The sequence below is a fragment of the Bubalus bubalis genome, chromosome 18 (genome assembly GCF_019923935.1).
Source record: "Bubalus bubalis isolate 160015118507 breed Murrah chromosome 18, NDDB_SH_1, whole genome shotgun sequence".
Classification (NCBI taxonomy): domain Eukaryota; kingdom Metazoa; phylum Chordata; class Mammalia; order Artiodactyla; family Bovidae; genus Bubalus; species Bubalus bubalis.
Window position 1 is genome coordinate 43,177,104 of NC_059174.1, and position 19,146 is coordinate 43,196,249.

General features: G+C 43.3%; 2 protein-coding genes across 2 annotated transcripts in view; both read left to right on the top strand.

The window, feature by feature from the left end:
* Positions 1-8,949, top strand: part of GPATCH1 (G-patch domain containing 1) — a 55,187-nt gene extending 46,238 nt beyond the window's left edge. The window contains exons 17-20 of the mRNA XM_006061380.4: positions 464-571; positions 2,454-2,551; positions 3,584-3,729; positions 8,666-8,949. Coding sequence (XP_006061442.4) covers positions 464-571; positions 2,454-2,551; positions 3,584-3,729; positions 8,666-8,696 — 383 coding nt within the window. The 3' untranslated portion in view covers positions 8,697-8,949. The remainder of the gene's footprint in view (positions 1-463; positions 572-2,453; positions 2,552-3,583; positions 3,730-8,665) is intronic.
* A 924-nt stretch (positions 8,950-9,873) lies between these two features.
* The window catches only part of WDR88 (WD repeat domain 88), a 45,665-nt gene continuing 36,392 nt past the window's right edge, over positions 9,874-19,146 (top strand). The window contains exon 1 of the mRNA XM_006061400.4: positions 9,874-10,769. Coding sequence (XP_006061462.4) covers positions 10,212-10,769 — 558 coding nt within the window. The 5' untranslated portion in view covers positions 9,874-10,211. The remainder of the gene's footprint in view (positions 10,770-19,146) is intronic.

Consider the following 19,146-nt stretch of genomic DNA (forward strand, 5'->3'; position numbering starts at 1 on the left):
CTTTAAAAATGAGATTATTAATGTGAACATGATAATTTGTTCATATTCAGTTTTTCTGCTCTTTGACAATTTGAGTGATGTGAAGCCTTCTGAGCTTGATCAGTCTGACATCCTGTTTGTTTCTAAGTCTTTATTCTCCTGAGATGGCCCTCCCTCAAGGATGTATTTCAGCCTTTTAGGTCTCCGGTGATGTGAGTGTGCACGACAAGCACCCTCACCACCTCGGTGGTACAGCCACTGGGGCACCTGGTTGCAGGGGTCCTTGGGTAACCAACATCCCAGCTCAAATGTCCATGAGGTCAGAGGTTGGGCCTGCACGTTCTCTCTGTATCCTCAGCATTTGGCGTGAGCTGGTTAAGTGGGGTACTGAAGAAAAGCACATGTTATCTGGGGAAAATAGTTTTAGACTCAAGTACATTGATGTTTGGCATGTGTATGTAATTAATACCCTGATGTTTTTCAGCTAGCGAGCCAGCACCCCAGGAGCCTGCACCATTCTTCCCGATTCAGAAGATGCAGATAGATGAAAGAGAGGCGTTCGGCCCACGGCTGCCCCCAGTCTTCTGCCCCAGTGAGTTGAGAGTGCTTTGCGGCATCCGTTTGCATGGACACCAGAATCTCCCCCTAGGATAGGACAACTCTAATCACGTCGTTCCACCCACCAACATAATCCAGCACTGGGCCGACCAAATATATACATTTCTTCCTCGCTTATCTGTTCTCAGCCACACCTGGAAAATCAGTGCCTCCACCTTGTACCTAAATGATAGTAGCTGCTCTTCGGTCTCAGACACCGTCAATCTTCTTTTTAACAGAAGGGTCCTTAGTATCACTTTCTCGCATTGGAGAAGGAAATGGCAACCCACTCCAGTGTTCTTGCCTGGAGAATCCCAGGGACGGGGGAGCCTGGTGGGCTGCCGTCTATGGGGTTGCACAGAGTTGGACACGACTGAAGCAACTTAGCAGCAGCAGCATAGAAATTTAAAAAAAAAATTAAAAATCTAGGACACAAAGATGGAACAGGAATTGTAGAGAGAAGGATATTCTGAGACTTTTTTTTTAATCCTTTGGCTAATGTAGCAAAAAAATAAATAAATAAAACTAATCCTTTCAGCAGTAAATACAGCTTATCCTCCTCCCCCAGTGTCTGTTGACAACTTCTGTTTATTGCCAGCTTAAATTGACTTCTCACATTAAAATGTTTATACTGGTTTATCATCTCTTTGAAAGCTGGGTTAACACACATCTGATAATAGGGCCCAGATGTATAAATGACATAAAATTCTCTTACCTACTTTATGGTTTCCTGTAGTGCCCACTTATACATATTGGTTTGGTTAATTAACCCAGCCTTCAAAGAAATGATAGAAAGCAGAGAGGAGTAAAAAGTGTGAGGTCTTGAAAAATTGTGGTGAATGTATTTCTCATCTCTATAGTTGTTCAGATCCTTAGTTTAAAAATACGTGTGTCAGTACCTGAAAGCTAAGTTACTTATGGCTGTTTCCCAGAACAGCCCTTGATATCCTTGTAATAGTTAATAACCTAATTTGGTCTATGAGTTATTTTCCAAAAACTAGCATTAAAAAAAAAAGTTTGGGGAGGTCAAATTTGGAAATATCTGACCAAAACATAATACTAGAAAGTTGCAGATATCTGTTAACCTGGTTTGAAAAATAAACTGTATTTGTGAAATACCTTTTTTTTTAGTAGATAAAAGTTGATTTAATGTTTTACAGTGTTTCTACTCTGGATAGTTTTCTGCTGGTTTGATGACTGGAAGTTCATGAAAACGATTCGGTCGGAATTTGGAGATGGAGAATTTGAGTTCATGCAACTTGTTTAGTCATTTTTAATGATCATGTACACTATGTTCTTTTGATGCTAATTTTTTAGTGTTTCCAGTTATAAGACGAGCTCATATGAAATGTGCTTTTGGAAAGGGAGGAGGCTTTCAGAGGAGCTGGCAGTTATGGCTTTGGGGTTCATGTTTATGGTCCCTTCTGATCCTCTCTATGTCCCTAAGGGGATAGGGATTTTTGTTTTCCCCTTTTTTCAGATGGGAAAACAGACTTGGGGAGGTTTAACAACATGTCAAAGATCACAGAGCTGGTGACAGAGCCAGATGCAGATTCTGATCCGTCTTTGAGTTTACCCAAAGATGTTAAATTACAGAAAGCTTGTAGGCATTCTAGTCTGACTTTATCTTCATCTGGCAGATAAGGCTGTGGCCAAACACCAGTTGGATCAAACAGGTCTTAGGTTGAGGTTTCTGGCAGTTTCTAAATATAGAGCTACAGTGTGACACGCTAATCTGCTTGTTTACCAGTGAGGTAGGGCTGGAGTTCTGCCTTAATGGTAAACATTCTATCTACGTCATTATTGAATTTAGTAATTTAGCCTTTTTTTCCCCATGGGTGTCTCTAGTTCATGTCTTTATTACGTCTGTGTTTCAGATGCACGTCAAAAACTTGAGGCACCTCTCAAAGAGAAACATAAAAAGAACAAAGAAAAACACAAGACCAAGAAAGAGCATAGACGGAAGAAAGAGAAGGTGAGTAACTCCCGGGTGTGTGGCGTCAGATGTCCCAGCCTCCAGGAAGCCAGTAAAAGAGGGATGTGGCCACAGGTCTCTCACTGACTTGACTGAATATCAATTCAGTGTAACCCCTTGATTTTCAAAAACACTTTGTTTTTCTTTCAGACAGAATATTTTAATTTATTCCATTGTACTTAATTTTTTTTTTAATTCATGAACATTAAAAAGTAGGAAATAAGGACATTTAATATCTTAGAGTTGGGAATTCCCTGGTGGTCCAGTGGTTAGGACTCAGCACTTTCACTTCAGGGACCTGGGTTCTATCCCTAGTCAGGGATGTAAGGTCCCACAAGTTATGCAGCTGAAAATAAAATAAATAAATATCTTAGAATAATGGTTGAGTATTAAGTAATAAAACAGTTAATTACTAACTTTAATAAAATAATTGTTTAATTAAATAATAAGAGCATTTAATATTGATTATTATTCAATATAAAAAGAAGGTATTAGTTTGAATATTTCTCAACTACTTTGTCATCACTACAAATAGAGACTTGGGTCTGTAGCTTGTCATTTGAAGTGAGGGACACTTGAAGAACACCATTGACAGCCCTTACCTCAACATCAGTATCTTCTTTTGCATTATGGTGCAGACGTTTAATTCAGTTAACGTTAGTGCTGGGCTCCCACAGTGGTCTGGGCAGTAGGAGAACTGATTAGAAACAGCTCCACTTTTAGCTCCCAGAAAACAGGATTCTTGAGCATGGAAGATAGGAGAAGTTCTCCTGGAGTGAAAGGAAAGGAACTGGTGCTGACAAGTTTGAAAACCAAACTCCCTTGTTTCTCAACGGCCTGTGTGCTGTCCTCTAACCTTCGCCCAGTTTTTCCTTCTTGCTTAACCACTGGACCGACCACCAAGGAAGGCGCTTCGGTTTTGTTTTTGAATGACTCCAGCAACCAAATGCCTCATTAGCCTGTAATTGTGCTGAATAAGGGATGGAAACACCTATTTGTTCTCCTTAAAGTTATTTATTTACTTTTTTTCAGAAAAAGAAACACCGAAAACACAAGCACAAAGGCAAGCAAAAGAATAAAAAATCAGAGAAAAGCAGTAGTTCTGAGAGTACAGACAGCAGCGACAGCCAGAGTGAAGAAGGGCCCACAGACCTGTCACCCCAGGAGTTGCTGAGACGGTAGGCAGCGCAGAGGCGGATTGAAACCTTGCCATGTTTGCTTAGAGGCAAATGTCAGGAATGATAGATTTGTGTATTGACTCAGCTTTTTATAAAGTTAACTTTTAATTGCATAAGTAATACGTAAATATATTATTGCTGTGAACATTCAAATCTTACAGGTAAAACTGTGACCAGTTCCCCAAATCTCTCTCCTCTCCACAGTCCCCTCTGTTGTCAGTTGCTTTGTAACTTTGAAGACTTTTTTACACAACTACACACACACACACACACACACACACACACACACAGAGGTACACACACATTTTGTTTCACATTTTTAACATAAATCTAGTCCATGGAATTTTCCAGGCAAGAGTACTGGAATGGGTTGCCATTTCCTTCTCCAGAGGATCTTCCCAACCCAGGGATTGAACCCGGGTCTCCCACATTGCAGGCAGACGCTTTACCCTCTGAAACACCAGGGAAGCCCTTAGAAGCAAGGAATAAATGCCACCAAACTGTTGTCAAAAGTGGCTCTATCCATTTGAACTGTGAAAGTACCTTGTTGTTACATCAGCTACAAGCAGCATGGAGATGTTTGGCAGCCTGATGGGTGAAGAATGGCATGTCATCTTCACTGCATTTCCTGGATCAGTAACGAGGCTGAGTATCCTTTGCTTTGTGTCTCAGCGTTTCCTGTGGGCTCCTTTGTGAATAACGTGCTCCTGAACATTTCACAATGTTCTGTCCTCTGTTAGACTGTTTTTCTGATTTTTAGGTACTGTTTTACTGATTATTAGGAATTATTATTAAAAAAATTAAAAACAAATTTTTTGGCCCACACTGTGAGGCATGCAGGTAGTATCTTAGTTCCCTGTTCAGTTCAGCTTAGTTCAGTTGCTCAGTCATGTCCGACTCTTTGTGACCCCATGGACTGCCACACACCAGGCCTCGCCATCCATCACCAACTCCTGGAGTTTACTCAAACTCATGTCCATTGAGTCGGTGATGCCATCCAACCATCTCATCCTCTGTCGTCCCCTTCTCCTCCCGCCTTCAGTCTTTCCCAGCATCAGGGTCTTTTCAGATGAGTCAGTTCTTTGCATCAGGAGTTTCAGCTTCAGCATCAGTCCTTCCAGTGAATATTCAGAACTGATTTCCTTTAGGATGGACTGGTTGGATCTCCTTGCAGTCCTAGGGACTCGCAAGAGTCTTCTCCAACAGCACAGTTCAAAAGCATCAATTCTTTGGTGCTCAGCTTTCTTTATAGTCCAACTCTCACATCCATACATGACCACTGGAAAACCCATAGCCTTGACTAGATGGACGTTTGTTGGCAAAGTAATGTCTCTGCTTTTTAATATGCTGTCTAGGTTGGTCATAACTTTTCTTCCAAGGAACAAGCATCTTTTAATATCATGGCTGCAATCACCATCTGCAGTGATTTTGGAGCCCCAAAATATAAAGTCTGTCACTGTTCTCACTGTTTCCCCATCTATTTCCCATGAAGTGATGGGACCAGATGCCATGATCTTAGTTTTCTGAATGTTGAGCTTTAAGCCAACTTTTTCACTCTCCTCTTTCACTTTCATCAAGAGGCTCTTTAGTTCCTCTTCACTTTCTGCCGTAAGGGTGGTGTCATCTGCATATCTGAGGTTATTGATATTTCTCTTGGCATCTTGATTCCAGCTTGTGCTTCATCCAGTCCAGCGTTTCTCATGATGTACTCTGCATATAAGTTAAATAAGCAGGGTGACAATATACATCCTTGACGTACTCCTTACTCTTTTCCCAATTTGGAACTAGTCTGTTGTTCCATGCCCAGTTCTAACTGTTGCTTCCTGACCTGCACATGGGTTTCTCAGGAGTCAGGTCAGGTGGTCTGGGATTAGCAAACCCGTGACCCTTGCAGTGGAAGCAGAGACTGGACTGCCAGACCACTGGACTGCCAGAGAAGCATCCCCCAACCCCCCCCCCCCCCTTTTTTTAATATTTAAATATTTATAAAAAGATTTTTAGAAACTAAAAAATAATTCTGGATAGTCATCCTTTGTGTTCTAGAGTGTTACCTGTTACACGACTTTTGTTGAATAGAAACTTTAATTTTTGGTACACTCAATTTTACTAGTTTTTTTTGGTGGTGGTGGTGGTGTGGTTTACATTTTGTCTTTTAAAGGCCTTCCCTAATGTAAGATTTTGTATATGTATGTAGACTGTCCTCATGCTTTTTCAGTTTTGTTTTCTTTTAGTTTATTTGAGTTGTTTTATTTTCCTTTTTTTGTGAACAGAGTAGTATAGGCATCCAACTTAACTTTCTCCAGATAGATGGCCATTTGTAAATATTAGTGAGAGTAAGTAAACGAGCTGTGATTTAAAAGAACCCCTTAATCCCAGTGGCTCAGCCATTGAAGCATCAATGGGATTGAGAAAGTTACTCAGGATCCCAGTTTGTTCCACTGTAGCATGTGACCCTCAGAGGAGGGGAATGGATTGGAAGATGGTTCTGGAGGTTGTTATGGCCCTGCCTGCAAGTCCTGGCTTCTCTTCCCTTCCAGCCCATAGCCCAGGGCAGACCCTGCTGTCTATCACAGGACTGGGTAGGGGAAGTCCAGCTGTGGGCCCAGGATGAAGAGAGACAAAACAGGCTTCTCATGTTGTGGAGCATGGGTTCTAGGGAGCATGGGCTCAGTAGTCGTGGTTCCCAGCCTCTAGAGCACAGGCTCAGTGGTTGTGGTGTACGGGCTTAGTTGCTCCAAGGCATGTGGGATCTTCCTGGACCAGGGGTCGAACTGGTGTCCCCTGCAAGGCAGATCTTAACCACTGGACCACCAAGGAAGCCCGTCCACTCTGTTTTAATTCCTATGGCCTTATACTTATTTGCTATCTGGAAAGACAAGTGCCAGCCCCATGTTCTTTTTCATTTATATCTTCCCAGTAGACAGGACATTCTCATGGTTCAAAAACACAAAGATATGAGCATTTCAATTTAATCCAGAGCCCCCTGAAGCAGCTGTGCTGTTTCTGGTCTCCCTTTTCTCAAGGCACGTGCCAGTAAGGCACTGTGAGGCACCCACATGGGTGTGGGCTCCTTTAATCCCCACACACCCCGTGACTCGTGTCCCCTTAGTTCATAGGCAGGGAAAGCAAGGCCCAGAGAGGCAGTTACCAACACCTGATATCATCACCCTTGACTATTTGGGGCCACGTAATGAGTAATTCCTACAGAGAGGCACTTGCACACTTGGAAGCCCCTAGATGCCCATCCAGAAGGTGTGGTGGAGTGTGCCGAGCAGAGCAGCCAGAAAACATGGGCTGCTTGCTGACTGGCATCTGAAACTTAACAATAAGAGGCCCAAAGCTACAGAATAGTGTATACAGTTGGTACTATCATCCTCACTCCTTTGGATTTCTCTGTGTACACCTGTATGTACGTCTTTGCAGAGAAGAGGACTGGAGGGGTTCTTACGCTCCTGAGAGCACTTATCACTGAGGCAGGGCCTGGGATGGGGGGAAGGCAGGGGCAGAGGTGTGAAGTGTATTTAAATATTGCTCTCGTGGTTGTTAAAGGTATAGTTTCCATAGCCCCTCAACCCTAAGCCTCCTAGACTCTTCACAGAGAGACAGGGGGCCTGTCCATCTTTCGTGCCTCATTCCACTCTGTGTATTACTTGTCTGCATCTGTCTCCTGCAAGGGGTGGTTTTTTTTTCCATTTACTTTTTTGTTTGTTTGGCTGCGTTGGGTCTTAGCTGCAGCATGCGGGATCTTTTGTTGCAGCACATGGACTCTCTGGTTGTGGCACAAGGGCTTCGTTGCTCTGCAGCATGTGGGATCTTAGTTCCTGGACCCAGGGATTGAACCCACATCCCCTGCCTCACAAGGCCGGTTCTTAACTGCTGGACCACCAGGGAAGTCCCTCCTGCAAGAAGCATTTTGAGGGTCACAACCATATGGGTCTTACTTGCATCCCCAGCATCTGGCTGAGGTCTCACTCTTGTCAAGGGCCCCTGATGCTTTTCTTCAGTGACGGTACGGCCTAGTTCTAGATGGCATTGCAGTCTGCCACCCCGCCTCCCCCAACTCCATCCTTCCCCAGGAGGCACTGATCTGCGTCTTGTCCAAGTTAGCTTTGCCCATTCTAGAATTTCACAGACCTGGAATCATACAGTGGAGTACCCTCTTTAGCACACTCACATCATAAGCTCATCGTTCCATGCATTCTCACTACCTGAATTTACCTAGATCAAGGACTAAACCAGCACTCCAGAAGCCCCTGCTCACTTATGATCCCCACCCCTAGCCCCCCTGGCTTCTGTCATCACTGATTACTCTTGCTTGTTTTTGAGATTTATTTAAGGGACCTGTGTACTAGGAGCTCTTGCATCTGGCCTGTGGGATTCCTCCGTACTGTCCTGGTAACAACTGGTTCGTCCTCATTGCCATGGAGTATTCCTTAATAGGATACACCACAGAGTATTCTTCTATGCTGTTGTTGGGGGCCTTTGGTATTCCAGTTTGGGGCTGTAGAGCAAGGATCTAGAGTCAGGGTGACCCAGCTCTGTGTGGTGAGTTAGAGCTGCCATGAACATTCTTCTGTGCTCGAAGCTGAGTTTAAGACTGGCAGCTCAGGAGCTTTTGGCCCCAGAGCAAGCATGTTTTTTTGTTTTTTTAGTTCCTTCCCAAGGGTCATACATGAGATAGGTAAGTGAAACCAGGATTAGAACTTGCTTTTATAAATGGGTCTTAACATAAGATGTGGAGTGAGTCTCTCGGTGTGTTTTGGGGGAACAGAATCTTAGGAGTGCAGATTCAATGCTGCTTTCTTTCATGGTGTGGGTCACTCTGTATTTTGTGCCCCTTTGATTCAGGGAAAGGCCTGGCATTTTCATATTCCTCCCCCACTGAATCATCTAATTTTTCTGTTTGTATCTAACTCTCTTTTATTTCCTCTTCCAGGCTGAAGCGTCTTCCACTAAGGAGGCAGTAATTGAATTCTGCCCCTGCCTGTCCCAATACCAGACCTCCTCCAGGATGGAAGTTCATTGATCACTCAGTTAATACATTGTACAGATTGTATTTATATGTAAATTCATGCTGTGAAATAATTTTTTTTTTAAACCTTGACATTTCAAAGCCTGCCTTGGAAGTCTGCTGAAATTGATTTCTATTTTTAACTTCTGTTAGTGTCAGAGAAAGAAATTCAGACTGTACAGTTTAATTAAAATGGCATTTTTCTATTATCTTCTTGATTTTTCATTCCCTGAAACTTTTAAAAAAGAAATGAAAAGTGAAGGCTTTTCTCTGGTTTTGTGGTAAAGAAAGCTAGGTTCAGATAAAGAGAGTCTGACTTACTTAAGGAATTGTATGGGAGCAGGGTGATCGCTTTCCCATTTTTGTTGTTTTCCTGGGGGATGTGGTTCCTTCCCTCCTGTGGTTGGTGCTGGAAGCCAGGAGCCCAGTGGGCGGCACAGCCCAAGGATCCAGGCAGGTGGCCTCAGCCTCTTCAGGAAGAAGCCACCGAAGTATCTGAGGAAGGCACTGGGACCAAGAGTGGAAGAGTGTGTGCCCACATCCGGGATCACACGGGCTCTAGGTGTTTCACTGTAGCCCTGGGTCCCTACTCTGAGACCGTCTCATCTGCCCTGATGAGACTTTGGGAAAAGGAGAGTGCAGGGGACTTCCCCGGAGAAGGCGATGGCAGCCCATTCCAGTACTCTTGCCTGGAGAATCCCGTGGACGGAGGAGCCCGGTGGGCCGCAGTCCACGGGGTCGCACAGAGTTGGACATGACTGCTAAGAAGTGACTTAGCAGCAGCAGCAGCAGGGGACTTCCCTGGCCATCCAGTGGTTAAGACTTAGCCTTCCAATGCAAGGGGTTGTGGGTTCGATTCCTGGGCAGGGAGCCAAAAATCCCACATACCTCATGACCAGAAAACATTAAAAACAAAAAGCAGTATTGTAACAAATTCAATAAAGACTTTAAAATAATGGTCCATGTTAAAAACAAACAAACAAACAAAAAACTTAAAAGAGAACAGAGAAGGAGGTACTTCCCTCCTGGGCCAGTGGTTGAGAATCTGCCTTCCAGTGCAGGGGATGTGGGTTTGATCCCTGGTCGGGGAACTAAGACCCCACATACTATGGGGCAACTAAGACCTAATGCAGCCAAAACGAGCAAAGTAAATATTTTTTAAAAAAGGAAAAAGAGTGAAGAGTTGTGTTTTTTTTTTTTTCCCATTATCAAAGTAACATCATAGAACAATGAGAACAATTGTGAAAAATGAAAGAAGAAAGGTACTTCTACACTCCAGAGATGACAGCCCTTGCTCTTTGTTCTAATTTCACACTAGCACTGAGTCTGCTCCAGGACGAGTGGTGACATTTTGTTCTTTGGTTTTCCACTAGCATTATGACAGATACTTCCTTCATGCCCTTATATATTGTGTGCACCCACCCATACCAGCTGCGTCTTAATCCGGGGTACATTCTATACCTTATGGGTCATGTCTCTGTTGTGGAACGTGAAGTGGGTTGGCCAGGAGCCCCTACAAACAGTTTCACACATTTGGCCTCATTCCTCTTGCGCCGAGAAACTCGAAGCCCATTTTCCTGGGAGTAACCCATGCTGCGGGGTGAGAGGAGGCAGTGAGATCGCCGGGCTCGGGGAGGGCGCGTGGGTCCCAAGGTGGGGGCGGGGGCGCGTGGCGCCACCGTTCGTGGCCAGGCCGGGCTCCGAGATGGCCTCCCAGTCCCCGGGTACTCCTGGCTACTCAAAAAAATCCAGCGAGGATGGGAAGGAGACGCCCCAGAAAAGTAACTTGCCGCTCTCCTTGCTCCACATCCACAACGTTACGCATCGCCGGCCCAGCAATCTGCCCTGGGTAGATGTGGTCAGGGCCTGTGGCCGCTTCCGGCTATCGCTCTTGCAGGCACGGCGCAGCCGGCTGCTGCCCTCGCTTAACCCTCTGGCCGTAGGCGATGAATCGCCACCGCCCGATACTCTTTGGATGCCCTGGATGCCCCAGAAGGCGTTATGGGGTGACCAGGAGCCCCTCTCCAAGGTAAGAACCACCCCTTGAGGGGCTGTGGCTTGCTCCCAATAGTGGGTGAGAGCTCAAGAGCAGGAAGGGGGCCTAGAGGACCAAGCGCCTGCAGTGGGGCAGCTGGAGGAGAGGCGGGGCAGCTCAGGAAATCATCCTGGGAAAGAGGACCTGACTCAACCCAGACCCTGTGGGACTCTGTCTGAGCCCCTCCAATGTCCCCATGGTGACACTCCCAGGTGCATGGCCTCGGAAGATTGAAAGAGCCCTGTCACCCATGAAACAGCACTAGAAGCAACAGTAAAATACAGGAATAAAAACCCAACAACACTACTGTGTATTCTAAGTGATAGCTGAGAGAGTGCGTTGCTAGAAAAGAAGGCTGTTGGCTGTAAAGGAAATAATCTGTGAACAGAACCGGGACAATTCTTGGGGATGAAAAAGGATTTTCAAAGCCAAAATCCTCCACGGAGATTTTAAAAATCAGATCAGAGAACTGAAACAGAAAATTAGAAAACAAGCACATGGGATTCCCTGAGAAAAAGTATAAAGGAACAAGAAAAGTAACAGAGGAATATATATACAGAGGAATATATATACAGAATTTACTATACAGAGAAAAGTAAGGAGGAATGCAGGGGAGATGCAGAAAAGTTAATACATTGGGTTGGCCAGAAAGTTTGTTTGGATTTTTCCGTAAGAAGCTACAGAAAAAGCTGAATGAACTTTCTGGTCAACCCTACATATATAAGAGGTGTTGGGGGTGGGGTGGGGTTCAGGTGGGGGAAATAGAGAAGGAAACAAGGATATGTCTTTGGGGTGAAGAAAGAATGGAGTGCTCATGGCAAGACATGGTCAAGTTCAATGCAAGACTGGAGGGACACATAATCTGCAGGTGGCCAATGCCTGAACTGCATGAAGGAGCAAGGCTGTCCCCAGACAGATGGAAAAGCCTGGGATCAAATTGAGATGGAGGTTTCTGCAACGGTCAGAGGACCTCAGAGTCAAGTCCACAATTGGATCTGTTGAATGGCTGACTGCCTTCGTCAGCACCCCCTGCAGGGGTACATTGGGATCTCCATGGGAAAGTCTGCTTGAAGAGAAAGTACGAGGTGTACCAGTGCTTTGTTTAACTTATTTGTGATAGTTATTCTGATTTTTAAGTAAAATTAGAGAAGGTCATAGGAATTATTTTATTTTTGTTGTCCATAGAATATCCCCAAGATCAAATTCAATAGATATAAAAAGTGTTTTGATTTTTTTTTTCAATTAACAATCTCTGTAGCACCCCTGCCTCCCCAACTACCCCCTTTCCCTCTACAGAGACAACAAATGTTTCTAGTTCCTTCTATATCCTTAAAGAGGTATTTTATGCACATGCCCACAAGTGTATTCTGATCCTTCCCTTTTTTGTTTTAACATAAATGGAAGGGTACCTTAGACCTCTTCTGCAATTGGTTTAACAATTTTTCTTTCCATATTAATAAACAGCTTCCTTGTTCTTTTTTTTTTTTTTACCTTTTATTCTGTATTGGGGTATAGCAGATTAGAGAGTTGGACTATAAAGAAAGCTGAGCGCCAAAGAATTGATGCTTTTGAACTGTGGTGTTGGAGAAGACTCTTGAGAGTCCCTTGGACTGCAAGGAGATCCAACCAGTCCATCCTAAAGGAAGGACTGATGTTGGAAGGACTGATGTTGAAGCTGAAACTCCAATACTTTGGCCACCTGATGCGAAGAACTGACTCATTTGAAAAGACCCTGATGCTGGGAAAGAATGAGGGCGGGAAGAGAAGGGGATGACAGAGGATGAGATTGTTGGATGGCATCACCGACTTGATGGACAGGAATTTGAGTAAACTCTGGGAGTTGGTGATGGACAGGCAGGCCTGGGGTGCTGCAGTCCACGGGGTCACAAAGAGTCGGGCACAACTGAGTGACTGAACTGAATTGATAGCTGATTAACAATGTTGTTATAGATTCAAGTGAACAGTGAAGGACTCAGCCATACATATACAAGTATCCCCTTGTTCTTTTTTTTGGAGAGTATTCCATTGACTGGTTGCCCCCTGATGGATTTAACTAGTCTTGGGTGCCTGCATATTCAGGTGGCTTAAATTTTTTTTCGGCTGCAGGATTTTATGATCCATTAAGTTAACAGAAGTTGAGAAGTTATATAAAGCTCTGGGAGGAAACTTTGTGACCTAGGTATTAATATTCTCTGCCTGGCCAAACTGCTGTCTTTGATAAAGCCAACAAAAAGACTTTTTTTTTTTTTTTAGAGTTGCAAAAACTCAGAAAGGATGCGTCTCTTTGAAGAAATAGTTACTCAAGGGAGTACTCTGGCAAACAGCAACAAAAAAGTCCTAATTAAGAACTGGAGTAAGAGAAAGCAGTTCAGGAAAAATAGATGGAGCAGTGACTGAAAACAGAACACTTTGGAGGTGTTTATACAGCAAGGTTAATGTGGTTGTGTAGCTCAGTGAAAATGTTACAAATCATCTTTTGAAATGAAGGTGCAGGATACAAGAATGTTTCAGACGATTTCATCCAACTCTCCAGAGATGGTTTGCTAGAGAACATTCTCAGTACTAATGCTTCACTCTGGCCTTTAAATAATGCACACTCACACAGATGTATCACAAATTTTAAAAATAATTGACTCTAAACCTCTCCTTGGCTCATTTAAGATGAAGTTGGAAGATCTGACCATAATCTTCCAAGCCATTTTGGCTCGAGCTCATTTCTCTGTTCTCCTCTTCCCTCTGATTTGCTGACCTTCAAGCCAGTCCAAATGCCTCTGTCCTCCTTGACGCTCCTGGTGGATGGGGGCGCGGTGGGGGTGGTCTCTCCCTGCGCTCCATCTAGAGCCCTGATCAGCTGGCTCTGGCAGTGACCTGACATCAGGTACCGCCTGTGCGGTGGCCTCGCCCATCTCCCACCCTGATTCCTTAGAGCAGGAGCCCATCACACACTCCTGGGCTGAGGTCTTTGCTCCTGGATTCCCAATGCCCTGCAGAACTGTGACCAAGTCCCGGCCAGAGAGGCCGGCAGGAAAACTTGGATGTAGAATGTATTTGTGGGATGCTACATATAGCCTCTTAATGAAGGTGAAAGAAAAGAGTGAAAAAGCTGGCCTAAAACTCAACTCGTCGCGTCCCTGAGAACTGTAGCCGGCCAGGCTCCTCCGTCCATGGGATTCTCCAGGCAAGAATACTGGAGTGGGTTGCCGTTTCCGTCTCCATCCCCAAAAACCCCAAAAGAACTCTGCCCAGAAAGGTCCAGAAGGGGGTAGATGTTTTCCCACGCCAAAGTTCTATTTTTGTTATGAGAAAAAGAAGGAGAGTTTTGTCTAGAGGCGGAGGCAGCTGCAGAGAAGGGAGCTGCGGGTGGCGGGATGGGCACTGAGTTAAAGCGCGGGCTTTGGTTGCGGAGCGTTGAGAAAAGCACAGATCGGGTCCTCTCCGGACCGCACTCTGCCACGGCTGCAGGCTCCCTGGGCTCCAGGCCCCGCCCCCTGACCCGCCCCGCGCCTGCCGGCCCTGCTTCGTGTCCGCAGCCTGGCTCAGTTTGCCTGTGCCCCCTGGCGGCCCAGCCCCGACCTGGAGCCTCTTAGCTAGCCTCCTGGAGGCCCAGTTTCTGTCCCACTTCTCCCAGCTACCTAGAGGGGAAAGGCCCTCTCATTCCTCACAGCCCCACAGCAGCGTGGTTTCCACAACCCCGAAACCGCTCCCCTACCCTGCATGCCCGCCTCCCCTCATCCCTGAACCTCGGCCTGAATTTGCCTCACCCCAACCTGGTCCTCCCCATCCATAGTTCCTACATTGGTGCGGGCACTGCCTGGCAGCTGAGCCTCGAATCCGTCCTCCCAGGTCCCCAGAACTCAACACTGTCAACTTAGAAAAAAAATGCACGACGTAAGAGTTAGCAGTTCAGTTTTATTCCTGGAGCTTACGGAGGACTATAGCATGGGAGATGACCTCTCAGAAAGCTCTGAAGGACTGCTCCAAAGAGGTAAGGGAGAAGCCAGGATATATGTGAACTTTTTGCTGGGAAAAACACAGAGGCATTCATACAAAGATGAGCGTGCACGTGCACACACACACACACACACACGCACTCTTCCTTTCTTAATATAGATCTGAGTTTCTGACCTATATCATTTTTCTTGTCTTAAAAGAACGTTTAACCTTTCTTGCAAGGTAGATCTACTGGTAACAAGTTTCCTCAATTTTTGTTTGGGAAGTCTTTATTTCTCCTTCATTTTTGAAGGGTAATTTTGTAGGATACAAATTTCTAGGTTGGTGAGTTTTTTCTCTCACTACTTGAAATATTTCAGTCTCTTGTTACTTCCATGGCTTCTGAGGAGAACTTGGATGTCAGGCTTATCTTTGCTCCTCAATAGGTAAAGTGTCTTTTTCCTCTGACTTCTTTCAGGCTTTTAAAAAAATATTTATTTATTTTGCTGGGTCTTAGTTGTGGCACATGGGATCTTTAATCTTCACTGTGGCATGTGGAATCTTTAGTTGAAACATGAAAAAGAGAAAGTGTTAGTTGCTCAGTCATGTCCAACTCTTTACAACCCCATGGCCTCCCTGGAATTCTCCAGGCAAGAATATTGGAGTGGGTAGACATTCCCTTCTCCAGGAGTTGAATCGTGAAAACTCTTAGCTGTGGCATTTGGGATCTAGTTCCCCCACCAGGGATCACACCTGGGCTCCCTGCATTGGGAGCATGGAGTGTTAAGACACTGGACCATCAGAGAAGTCCCTCTTTCAGGGTTTTTTATCTTTGATATTCTGTAGCTTTAAATTGTAGGAGTAGATTTTTATTTTATTGTTTTGTATTTATCCGGTTTGGTGTTCTCTGAGCTTCCTGGATCTATGATTTAGTGTTTGAAATTAATTTGGGGGAAATTCTAAATCATTATTTTTTCAAATATTTTCCTGTTCCTTTCTCTCTTCTTCTGGTATTGTTATGTATATGTTATACCTCCTGTAGTTAGTTGTTTCACAGTTCTTGGATGGTCTGTTCTGGTTTTTTTCTCAGTCTTTTTCCTGTTTGATTTTCAGTTTTGAAGGTTTCTATTGAGATATTCTCAAGCTCAGAGATTCTTTCCTCAGCCAAGTGTAGTCTAATAATAAGCCTATCAAAGATATTCATCATTTCTCTTATGGTGTTTTTGATCTGTAACATTTCTTTTTGGTTTTTTCTTAGAATTTTCATCTCTCTGCTAACATTACCCGTGTGTTCTTGCATAACTGTCTACTTTATTCATTAAGCCCTTAGCATATCATCAGAGTTGTTTTAAATTCCTGGTCTGATAATTCCAACATCTCTGCCACATCTGAGTCTGGTACTGATGTTATATTTGTGCTCTCTCTTGAAACTGTTTTCTGCCTCTTAGTGTTTCTTGTAATTTTTTCTTGATAGCCGGACATGATTTACTAGGTAAAATGAACTGCAATCAACCAGCCTCTAGTAATGTGATTGTTAGGTATGGGGTGCAGAGAAGCATTCTATAGCCCTGTGATCAGGTTTCTGTCTTTTAGTGAACCTGTGCCTCTAGATTGTTAACTTCACATGTGCTTTTTAGTCTGAAACCCCCACCCTTCACTTTTACATGGTATAGGATGGCTAGAGTTTGCTAGGGTTGGGTACTTCTCTTTCCCCTGCTCAGCTGATTTCTGATAAAATCTGAGCAGGTTAGACTCTGGTTAGTTTCTCCTGAGGGCAGAATTTAAGAAGAACAGGATGCTGTGGCATAATTCAAAATGGTTCCTTTTCCCTGCTGGAAGCACAAGGGGATTTTCCTCCTGTTTTCACTGTGAGGATTAGGACTGCTCCTGGAAGTAACACTCACAAAATTGTGGAGTTTTTTGTAGATGCATAACTGGATTCCCCTTTGGAGTTTTAACTCTCAGAGTTATCCACACCCGAGCCTCCAGCAATTGGTCAATTCCAGTTCAGGTCTTCCTATCCTGGCAATGGTTCCCACAGAAGTTGCTGCTCCTGGATTTCTGCTCTGGTAACTTGGAATTCTTTGTATTTGCCTGCCTGTCTTTCCAATTTGGGGGACAGCCATTTGGCTTGTGACCCCACTTCTTTTGTGGACCTAAGAGATTTTTCAGTTCAGTTGTTTCCTTGGTGTGAGGATGAAGTGGGGACTTCCAAGCTTTTCACGTGCCAGATCAGAAGAAAGAAGTCCTTCATTTCCTTTTTATTGCATAGTAATATTCTGTTGTATGGATGTACCTCATTTTATTTACTCATTCATCAGTGGATGGACGTTTGAATTGTTTCCAATTTTTCTTTTCAATTGTTAAAAAATAGAAGTGTAGTTGACTTAAATGTTGTGTTAGTTTCTAATGTAGAGCAAAGTGATTCAAAATACATATATTCAGGATATGTGTATTCTGTATGTATATGTTCTTTTTCAAATTCTTTTTCGCCATAGTTTATTACAAGATATTGAATATAGTTCCCTATTGTAATAGGTCCTTGCTGTTTATTTTGTATGTAATAGTATGTATCTGCTAATCCCAAACTCCTCATTTATCCTTATCCTCCCTTTCATCTTTGATAACTGTAAGTTTGTTTTCTCTGTCTGTGAGTCTGTTTCTGTTTCATAAAAAGTTCATTTGTATCATTTTTTCAAGATTTCACATATAAGTGATATCATATATTTGTCCTTCTCTGACTTACTTCACTCAGTCTGATGACATCTAGGTTCATCCATGTTGCTGCAAATGGCATTAAATCATTCATTTTCATGGCTGAGTAATATTCCACTGTATATTTGTACCATATCTTCTTTTTCCATTCATCTGTCGATGAACACTTAAGTTGCTTTCATGCCTTAGTTATTGTAAATAATGCTGCTATGAACATTGGGGTGCATGTATCTTTTCAAGACAGAGTATTCCTCTTTTTTTAATATGTGCTCAGGAATGGGATTGCTGGGTCATATGGCAACTCTATTTTTAGTTTGTTTGTTTTTTTTTTTAAACCACCATACCATTTTCCATAGTGGCTGTACCAACTTACATTCCTACCAACAGTGGAGGAGGGTTCCCTTTTCTCCACATCCTTTCCAGCATTTATTATTTGTAGACTTTTTGATGGTGACCATTCTGACTGATATGAGGTGATACCTCGTTCTAGTTTAGGTTTGCATTTCTCTAATAATTAGTCCATCCTAAAGGAAATCAGTCCTGAATATTCATTAGAAGGACTGATGCTGAAGCTGAAACTCCAATACTTTGGCCACCTGATGCAAAGAACTGACTCATTTGAAAAGACCCCAGTGCTAGGAAAGATTGAAGGCAGGAGGAGAAGGGGATGACAGAGGATAAGATGGTTGGATGGCATCACCAACTCAACGGACATGAGTTTGAGTGAACTCCAGGAGTTGGTGATGGACAGCCTGGTGTGCTGCAGTCCATGGGGTTGCAAAGAGTTGGACACGACAGAGAGTGAGCTGAACTGAGTAACTAGTGATGTTGAGCATCTTCTCACGTGCCTATTAGCCACCCACATGTCTTCTTTGGAATAATATCTATTTAGAGCTTCTGCCCATTTTTTTTATTTGCTTGTTTGTTTTGAGTTGTATGAATTGTTTGTATACTTTGGAAATTAAGTCCTTCTCAGTTGCATCATTTTAAAATATTTTATCCTATTCCATAGGTTATCTTTTCATTTTTTAATGGTTTTCTTGGCTGTGCAAAAGTTTATAAGCTTGATTTGGTCCTATTTGTTTATTTTTGCTTTTTCTTTTTCCTTGGGAGATTGATCTAAGAAAAACATTGATATGATTTATGTCAGAGAATGTTCTGCCCATTTTCTTCTAGGAGTTTTATGGTGTCATGTCTTATATTGAAGTCTTCAAGCCATTTTGAGTTTGTTTTTGTGTACGGTGTGAACAGTGGTCTAATTTCATTGAGTTACATGCAACTGTCCAGCTTTCCCAACACTACTTGCTGAAGACAATGTTTTTTCCCCATCGTATATTCTTGCCTTCTTTGTTGAAGATTAGTTGACCATGGGTGTGTGGTGTTTCCAAGTTTCAGTATCATGACTAATATGGCTATGAAGGCCCATGTTAAAGTTTGGACGTATGGTTTCATTTTTCTTAGGTGCAAGTCCAGGAGTAAAGTTACTGCATCATAAGTTAACACATGTGTTAAAATTTTTGAGGAATTGCTGAACTATTTTCCAAAGTGGCTGCACGATTTTACATCACACTAGCCATATATGAGAGTTCTGATTTCTCCACATTCTTATCAATTCTTGTTATTATCTGATTTTTTTTGATTATAGACATTGTTCTAGGTATGAAGTGGCATCTCAATATGTTTATTTTTCATTTATTTTTTAGATGTTTGTGGCAGATGCGTATAA